The sequence below is a fragment of the Anas acuta genome, chromosome 21 (assembly GCF_963932015.1).
Source record: "Anas acuta chromosome 21, bAnaAcu1.1, whole genome shotgun sequence".
NCBI lineage: Eukaryota > Metazoa > Chordata > Aves > Anseriformes > Anatidae > Anas > Anas acuta.
In genome coordinates this window covers 7,867,906-7,876,921 of record NC_088999.1, presented here as the reverse complement: position 1 = coordinate 7,876,921, position 9,016 = coordinate 7,867,906, and the positions used below count along the sequence as shown (strand labels likewise).

The window sequence follows — 9,016 nt, the reverse complement described above, 5'->3', positions numbered from 1 at the left end:
TGGGGATGGGGATGGGGACAGGGATGGGGATGGGGACAAGGATGGGGCTGAGGGCTGCTCTGCCGGGTGCTGGCTCTGCCACCACGCCTGCCGCCCTGCCTGCGTGTGTCACGGGTCTGGCACGGCTCAGAGCCGGGCTGAGCAAGTGTGAGCACACCCGAAACCAGACAGGGACAGGATGGGACAGGGGACAGGGGACAGGAAGAGCGGCTGGGGACAGACGCAGCAAGCCTGGAGCCACTCGGGGGGCACAGGCTGCTGCTGGCAGTGGCACCGCTCCCCTGCTTGGGCACAGCCCAGCCAAACTGTGAAGCACCCCCAAGCTCGGGGCACCTCTTGGCGTGGGGCAGGGTGTGCCATGGGCATGGTGTGTCCTGGGGGGGCAAAGAGGTGCCAGGGCCGGGGCTGAGGCCGTGTTTCCTCCATGCTCACTGAACTTTGCTGCCTGCAGGTTTTAGGGCGCGTTGCTGTGCCCCAGCCCCAGCTCCCCGGGGCTCTGAGCGCTGGCCCCGTGCAGCCAGGCCGTGTTTCATGGGCTGTGTTTTGTGGTGCTCCTGCACCCCGCAGGGCCTCAGACAGGCGTTTCGCAAGGGCCTGGCCAGCCCCCACAGCCACGGGGACAAAGGGGATGTGGTGCACGGCAGCACGCAGCTCTCGTCCTGCGCTGCCCAAACCTCTCCCGCAGGACCCGGGGAGCGTGTCGCAACCCTGGGGGGACAGGAGGGGGCTGGGGGTGCACGTTAGCAGGGGGCTCGCAGCCTCACCGCCCCTGGGGAGCCCCATGGGGACAGCAGGGTGGCTCAAAGGCTGCTTCAGGATGGGGCTGGCCAGAGGCAGAGCCCGGAGCTCAGGGTGCCCACTGGGGTGCCCCGTGGGGAAGTGCTGCTGTCCAGAGCTTCAAAGTCCAGCCCTGCTGTCAGCGGGGATCCAAAGGGCACCGAGGACCTGGGAATTGCCTCGTGTCGCACGCTGGAGCCGTGCCAGCTGCTGGCTGGGCTGCAGCAGCCCCCAAAGAGCCGTGCCAGCCCAGGGCAGCGTGGTGAGAAGCCAGCACAGCCCGTGGCAGCTCCTGACCCTGCTGGATGCCCCGGAGCGCCCGCCCGCCCGCCCGCCCCTGTTTGCACAGCTGGCACAGGGCTGGCGCCACGAGAAGCTCTCAGATTGTGTTTGCTGAGCACCTGGTGAGGCCGGGCTCAAAGGGCTGCGTGGCCCCTCCAGCCCCTCTCCAGCGGTGCTTCCGCACCCTCAAAGCATCCGCAGCTCCTTGAAGCTGGGCCGAGCTCCTGCCGCGCCCTGGGAAAACCTGGAGAGGTCCCGAGGCCACCGGGGAGGGGAAGGAGATGGGAGGGGGACGGAGACGTGGCCGTGAGCTGTAGGACGGAGGAGCCTTGCTGGTGCCTCCAGGCAGTGCCAGCTCTGTCCCCAGCCCTGAGTCCCCATCCCCAGCTCGTCCCCGTGGCACAGGGGCAGGAGGAGGCTCCGCAGCCCCCTGGCAGCTCAGTGCCTGCTGAAGGAGATGTGTTTAGGAGAGGAAGGGGGGGCTTCCCCTGCGCTCCCTGGGCTGTGCAGGGCCTGTGGGGGGAATCGGGATGCTCAGGGCTGCTCTGCATGGGTGGGAGGGCACATGGGGTGCTGGGGCCATCACGGGGACCCCATAGCACAGTGTGTGGGGTCTCTCCCTCTGCCAGCCCCCTCCTGCCAGGCTCAGCACCCCCTTGCTGTGCCGGCCAGGTGCTTGGGGCTGGCCAAGCTTTGTAGGTGCAGCTGCACCCCAACCCAGCCTGGAAGGGGCCGGGGCAGCTCTGGGGCATCGCCCATGCTTGGGGCAGTGGGACAGGCACCAGCCCTGTGCCCGCTGCAGGCCCTGCTCCCCGCCTCCCCCCGGCTGTCCCCCGGTTTGGCAGCGGGAGCAGTGCGTAGCCCCCGAGACCCTGCTCCTGCTCAGCTGGGGGCACCCAGAGCCCGAGCTGGGAGCTGGGGCTGGGCTCTGAGGGCTGGAGCTGGGCTCTGGGGGCTGGAGCCGAGCCCCGATCCCGGCAGGTGGCGCCCGGCGCCCGCCGCTGGCGGCTGCTGAGCCCCGAGGGGACGGGACGGGACGGGGCGGGCCGGGACGGGGAGGGATGGGGAGGGATGGGGAGGTCCGTGTGGGGTTGGCCTGGGCTGTACTGGCTGATGCCGACCTGTGCTGGACCACTGTGGTCTATTCTGGGCAGCGCTGAGCTCTGCCGGTCCGTTCCGGGCTGTACCGGGCCACGCAGGACAACGCGGGGCCGCACTTGGGCTGGTCTCACTGGTCCGTGCTGGTCCTGGACAGGGGCGATGGCTCCCTGTGGGGCCAGGGATGCAGCCAGGGACGCGTCCCCAGCCCCACGGCTCCTAGCGGTGCTGGCTGGGACCGATCCTGCAGCCCTGACACCCCTGGGTGCTGAGCAGGGCACTGCCAGCCGCCCCCTGCATGGGACTGGGTCCAGTGGGGCTGGGACGCTGCTGGGACACGGGGCGGTGGGGGAGTGCTGGGGGGAGCTGCTCATCCCAGGCTGTGCGGTGACACCTGTGACAATGCCGCTGTCGTTTCGTGGTGCTCGTAGCCCTTTCTAGAAGGATTTCGGTGCTGGAGAGGCACAAACTGGGGGAGCTGCACGTGGAGAGAGCTCTGCTGCACCCTGCGCAGCCCCTGGCTCCCGGCTCTGTGCCCCCCCTGCTGCCGGCGGGGATGTCCCCAGGAGGCAGAGAGTGCCCAGCGCTGCCTCTGTGCCCACACCACGTCCCTCAGGTTCCAGCAGAGCCGATCTCCGCGGCTCCCAGTGACAGTTTTCTGGCATTCCCGTGTCCCCCCCCCCTCATTATTTTGGCCTCCTCTCTGTGGGAGCTGGTGGCGAAGCTCCCGGCTCAGCCTGCACAGGTACGAGGTGGGCAGGAAGGGGCCCCCGGGGCTGCCCGGCAGCGGGCGAAGCCTCCCACGACTTGTCCCCAGCTCCGGGTTGGTGGCAGGGCTGCACGCCCCCCCCCCGGCCCGGGTGCCCCCAGCCCCGGTGTTCCCTGCAGGGATCCCAGCTCCGCAGTGCTGGTAAGGGGGGTCCCCAAACCCCAACCTCTCCCGGGGCCGGGAGGGGAGCTGCACTCAGCGGGACAGCCCCGGCCCCCCCCAGCGCCCCGCAGCCCGCCCGGTGCTGCCCGGTGCAGCTCATTGCCCCGGGGGGGTCCATGGGATGCAGGAGCCCCGCGGCTCGCGGTGATGCTCTCTCTCCCCTCAGGCCCGCCCTGCTCCATTGCCACGCCCCGCGCCGCGATTTGGTTGGGAATCGTGCAAATTTAGGTCCAGGGCAAGAATCGGACCCCCAGCGAGCTGCTCCCGGCCCCGCCGCACCGGGGGCTCCGCCGCGCCCCGCGCCCGGGGAAACTGAGGCACGGCCGCCGGGGGGGGCGGGGGGCGAGCGGCGGGGCCACGCCCCTTATGCAAATCTGAGCGCGGTGATTGGACGAGGGGCGGGGCCGCCGGCCGCAGACAGGCTATAAGAGAGGGGGGGAACAATGCCCCGCCGTCCCGGCTCGGTGCCCGCTGCCGGCGCCGCCGCCGCCACCCGCAGCGCCGGGCGAGCTGGGTGCGGGGGGGCCGCCCCCGGCCTGAGCTGGGCTGGGGGAGCCCCGGGGGTGCCCCCGTTCCGCCCCCCCCCCCCCCCCATGCCGAGATGGAGCGGGACCCGTCCCCGCACTACTTCTACGACCACGATGCCGGGGAGGATTTCCACCGCTCCACGGCGCCCAGCGAGGACATCTGGAAGAAGTTCGAGCTCGTCCCCACGCCCCCCCGCTCGCCCCTGGGCTCCCCCGGCGATAAAGGCTGGGGAGGGGGCGCGGAGGAGCGGGCGGGTGGCCCGGCACGGCACGGCCCGGCCGCCGAGGAGCCCGAGTACCTGCTCGGCCCCGGCCCCATCTTCGGCAACCTGAGCGCCTTCATCCTGCGGGACTGCATGTGGAGCGGCTTCTCGGCCCGGGAGCGCCTGGAGAAGGCCATGACGGAGAAACTCGCCCCGGGCCCGCCCAGGGCGGCCCCCCACAAACCCTCCTTCGGCCAGGATTTGGGCTTCAGCAGCTCGGTGAGCGACTGCGTGGACCCCGCCGCCGTCTTCCTCTGCCCGCTGGCTGACAGCAAGGTCCCCGCATCCTCGGGATCCGAGGGGCAGAGCGAATCCGGTAAGGAGCGGGGCGCGGCGCTCCCCCCGCACCCACGGGGGGCCTCCCGCGGGGCAGCGCCTTCGGGGGGGCTGCGGGCGAGCCCCGGGCCCGGCTCCCCCCACGCGGGGCCCTTCGGCCGCTCCCCTGCCCGGGGGCTCCCGCTCGGCGGCTCCGTGCCCCCCCCGCAGGCGGCTCCCCCCGGGCCCCCGCTCGCCGTCCCCGCTGGCAAGGGGCGAGCTCACGCCTCGCTCGGGAAAGTTTTCCCCGGCCCTGCGGGGGGGCTCTGCTGCCGGTGGGAGCCGCCGCAGCCCCCCCCCCGGGCCAAAAGGCGAGGCAGCCCCGGGCTGCTCCGGGGCGGGCGGGACCTCCCCGACGGCTGCGGCACCCCCGGGGCTGTGCGGGGCCCCCAGCTCTGAGTTTCCTACGCCCCCTCCCGAGGCCGGGGGGGGGATGCGCACTGGTCCTGTTCCGCCCCCCCCCGCCGTTAGCCGCCCGGTAGCGCGGCCCCGCCGTGCCGTGACCCCGTTAAGAAATCTGCCGGCGGCGGCGCCCCGCGCGGGGCGGGCACTAATGGCATTAGGGGCCCGCGGGCCGTAAGCGGGTCGGCTCTAAGAGGCTTAGCCCGGCCCGGCGGGGGCAGGGGCCGGGGGCGCGGGGGTCCCGGGGGTCCCGGTGCCGGGGGTCCCGGCCCGGCCTCGCCACGTGGGCGCCGAACAAAAAGCAACAGCGTGCGAACAATGCCCGCTGATGGGCGGGCGCGGGGGCCAATGGGGGGCCAGCGGGGTGGGGCCGGCACCGCCGGGCAGCCAATGGGAGCCGCCAGGGGGCGGGGCCTCGCGGCCCGACTTTTATTAATGGGAATGGGGGGCACGGGGGCGCGCACGTGGCGGGGCCGCGCGGGGACGGGTTGGGGGACTGGGGGTGCTCGGGCCTCGCCGCTGCCCCCTCCCCAAGGGCTCCCCTTGGCTCCCTGGGGGCTTGGCCCCGGCTACGAGGGGGCTCGCGGCTTGGGAGGGCCCCGGGGGGGGTCACAGGAGCCGGGGGAACAAAGGGCAGCGCTGCCCCCACGGCCCCGACGGGATGGGGGGGCCTCAGAGCGGGCTGCTCATGGGGTTAGAGCCTGTCCTGGCCCCCAGCATCCCACTGACCCCTCCCGCGGGTGGGCTCGGGCACTTCTCGCCTGTTGCTGCTTTGCACGCGCTGCTCCTGGTGCAGAAGCGAGGCCCCAGCCTGGGCTCGGGGTCTGGGTGCAGGGATGTGCAGGGAAATCCTCCGGTGTGGGGGCACTGCGAGAGCATCCGAGTTGTGCAATCCCTGCCAGAGGTCATGGGATGCTTTTGCAGAGCATCGCTGAATTTTGGTGGGGTGGGTGGATGGTGCTCTGCGGAGCCCACAAGGGGCTCCCAACTCACGGGGATTTCTTTGCCGTGTCCGTTCTGAGCAGAAGGCGAGGAGATCGACGTGGTGACGGTGGAGAAGAGGCAGTCGCTCAGCCTGAGGCAGCCGGTCACCATCACGCTGCGTGCCGACCCCTTGGACCCCTGCATGAAACGCTTCCACATCTCCATCCACCAGCAGCAGCACAACTACGCCGCCCGCTCGCCGCCGGACGCCTGTCCCCAGCCGGAGCCACCCCGGCAGGACGAGGAGGAGCCGCTCAGCACCACGGAGCCGACCCCTCCTGGCACGCTGCCCGAGCCCGGCTTGCCGAAAGCCGGCACCAGCCCCGGCTCCGACAGCGAGGACGTGGCCAAGAGGAAAAACCACAACTACCTGGAGCGCAAGCGGCGCAACGACCTCCGCTCGCGCTTCCTGGCGCTGCGGGACCAGGTGCCCGGGCTGGCCAGCTGCCCCAAGACGCCCAAGGTGGTGATCCTGAGCAAGTCCTCCGAGTACCTGCAGTCGCTCATCAGTGCCGAGAGGAGGATGGCGGCCGAGAAGCAGCAGCTGCGGCTGCAGCAGAGCCAGCTGCTCAGACGGATTGCTCACCTCAAGGGGCACTAGCACGAACCCGCCCCCACCCCGGCCCTCGCACCAGCCCCGCGTCCCTCTCAATTTGCACATTTTTGATTTTTGGTTAGCTGTCGAACTCTCGCTCCTGGGGGCAGGAGCGCATGGTGGCCGCTGCACAAGGGGCGGCTGCGGCGCTGCTGGTGGAGGTGGGGCCCCCCCGGGGCACTCCCCCTGCCAGAGGCTGCCTGTGGGCACTGGGAGCTGGGAGACGTCTCCTGGTGAAGCTTCCTCGAGTGACTTCTCTGATTCAGAGGCTTCACTGTTCCACCTCGCTGGCAGCCCCTGGCTGCTGGTCACTAACAGCCCTGCTGGGAGCTGCACCAGGCCCCCACCCTGCCTAAACACCCCAAAGCACCACAATCTGCTTCGGTGGGTCCCAGCATGTTCAGGTGGATCCCAGCGGGATGTGACCCGCTCTGAGCAGTGTCCCAGCCATCATCCCCTTGCTCGTGGCGTGCCCGTGGCTCGGCTGGACCGTACCTCACTCTCCTACCACTTGGTGCAGTAGCTTGTCTTGGATTTTTGTGTTCTAGAACCTGCTGCTGTAACTGCGAGTCTTATACTGGAGGCTGTGTTTTTATACTGTATTTTTGTACCACTTTTTGAGAAGTATTGGTAAAGAGTTTGCTTTTTATATATATATAAAAAACTTTTTTGGAGGGGTGGGGGGCTCCTGCTGTCGGGGAAGGCTCCGTCCTGCTGCACTTTATGGAGATCAGGAAGGGGCTCATTCCTGCTGGACCCTTGAGCCGAGTCCTGGCAGGGGCTGCTTCCCACCTTGCAGCTCTCCATCCCACCCTCTTGCAATAACCGGGGTTTTTCCTCGTTTCCCCCCATCCTTGTGAGCACCCCCTGGCCAGCAGCGGCTTAAAATCCCTGGCTGTGCCTGACGGGGGGGCACCCCGGGGTGCTGGCAGGGACGGCCCCGCCGGGTCCCGCTGACCTGCTGAGAACCGTTAGAGTTAACACTGTGGTCGGATTTAGCACTTTCTTCATTACCTCACACTTCATAAATAAATAAGTTGCAAAGACAGCCTGGGTTGGCTTTTTCCGTGCAGGTGGCTGCGGGTTTCCATGCATTGTGCTGGGGGGGGTGCTGTGCTGCAGGGGGTCCCGCTGCTCACCCACACAAACCCACAGAGGGGTTTGCACCAGGGCTCGGCAGCCCCGCTGAGATGTGTCCCGGCTTTCTCCTGGCTATTGAAATGAGTGGCTGTGGTGGTGGGGCTGGGGTGACGAAACACCTGGCTTTTTTCCTCCTTTTAAGTGGGTTTAGCCTGCGCTGGGCTCGGGGGCCTTGCTGTAACCGTACACCCCTCTAATGGGCTCGGGGCCGGCTTGGTGCTCGCTGCTGGGGCTGCGTAACCCTAGAGGTGAGCCGGGAGGGGAAGGCGACCCCCTCGCTTCCAGGGGCCTGGGAGAACTTCGTACAGCTGGATCTGCCGAGTGGGTGAAATTATATATATGTGTGTGTGTGTGCTCCCCCCTTCCCTGGGCTCCATGCTTCGGGGTTTTATTCATGCTGGCGGCAAAAGTCTTGCTCTAAGTGCAGGAGGGACCCGGGATCCTGTTACCGCTGAGATGTCGGGAAGGTTGCTGCAGGAGCCGCGGTCCCCCAGGGGAAACCAGCCCTAAAACGCAGCGGTTCTGCACAGCAGCTCGTGGGTGCCCGCTCCCTTCGCTTCCTGCGATGTTTCACGCTCTCTGCGCGTTGCATCGTGCCATGTCAGAGCGTGTTAGAGCTGTACTGAAAGGTGCTCGTGGGAGCTGCAGCTTCAGCACCGAGCAGGGTGACCTAAATCTGACACCTCGCCCGTGAGCAGGAAACAAAGCCCCGATGTACCCGGCCCTTCAGTTCCGTGGTGTGCGCTGCGACTCGCAGCCCGGTGCCTTGTTTCGGCTCCAGGTCACCCACCCAGTGAGGTTTTCAGAAAGCTTTGCTTTTTCTGTTCATGCTGAAGGCACGCAGGATGGTTAAAGTGGTTTTTTTTGGAGGTGATGTGCAGATCCCGTGCCTGAGCTGAGACCATCAGCAATGGGAAGCTGCTCCCAGACGGGATGGAGGAGCAGTTTTGGTTTTACCCAAACCTTTGAGTTCTCCTGCTCAAAGTACATGTCTATATTTACCCCAAACTCCCCTGGTTACTAGAGCAGAGGTCTCTTCTCACATTGTCACGGTCAGAAAGCCGACAACGTGCTGTCAGGTGCACAAAGGAACTCAGCCTTTTCGTCCTCCCTTGCCTGCAGGTGGCTGTGGCCATCACAGCTCGCACTGCCCGGGATTTTTTGCCATACCCACACAGCGCCCTGCTCACACTGCTCACACTCAGACCCCGCAGCACCCCCGCGGGGCCGTGCCCGCCTTCGTGCCCATCCTGGCAAATTTTTGGGGCAGCTTCTCAAGGCGCCAACACCCGCGGTGCCTGCGAGGGGGGTGACAGCTGTGTCCCTGTCCTGTCCCAGGGCAGAGGATGCTGCCCAAATTCCCCCCCGCTGCCTCGGCGACGCATCCCTGCCTCCCCGGCCCCTGTTGCCATGGGGACAGCCGCCCCCTCCGCATCTCTCCGTGTTGCCGTGGCGACCAGTTCTGCCTCTCGGTTGCCAGGCCAGCGGGCTCCTCTGTCGCTATGGCAACAGCCCCATCTCCCCTGCCCTGTCGCCACGGCAGCAGCATCCTTCCCCTTGCCTTGTTGCTATGGCAATAGCATCCTTCCCCTCTCCCCGTTGCCATGGCAATAGCATCCTTCTCCTCCTGCCCTGTTGCTATGGCAGCAGCATCCTTCCCTTCGCTCCGTTGCCACGGTAATAGCATCCTTCCCCCCTCCCC

The 9,016-nt window shown here is 67.9% G+C and overlaps 1 protein-coding gene across 1 annotated transcript; it reads left to right on the top strand.

Moving 5' to 3' along the window:
• Positions 1-3,521: 3,521 nt before the first annotated feature.
• On the top strand, positions 3,522-7,222 carry MYCL (MYCL proto-oncogene, bHLH transcription factor). Its single transcript, XM_068657778.1, has 2 exons — positions 3,522-4,194; positions 5,621-7,222. Exons 1-2 carry the CDS (start codon positions 3,690-3,692, stop codon positions 6,178-6,180), a joined length of 1,065 nt encoding a protein of 354 aa, XP_068513879.1. The 5' UTR covers positions 3,522-3,689; the 3' UTR covers positions 6,181-7,222.
• The last annotated feature ends 1,794 nt before the right edge of the window (positions 7,223-9,016 follow it).

Coding starts and splice junctions, on each gene's coding strand:
- MYCL (XM_068657778.1), top strand. CDS start 3,690: ATGGAGCGGGACCCGTCCCCGCACTACTTCTACGACCACGATGCCGGG. Junction 4,195..5,620: donor CGAGGGGCAGAGCGAATCCG/GTAAGGAGCGGG, acceptor CGTTCTGAGCAG/AAGGCGAGGAGATCGACGTG.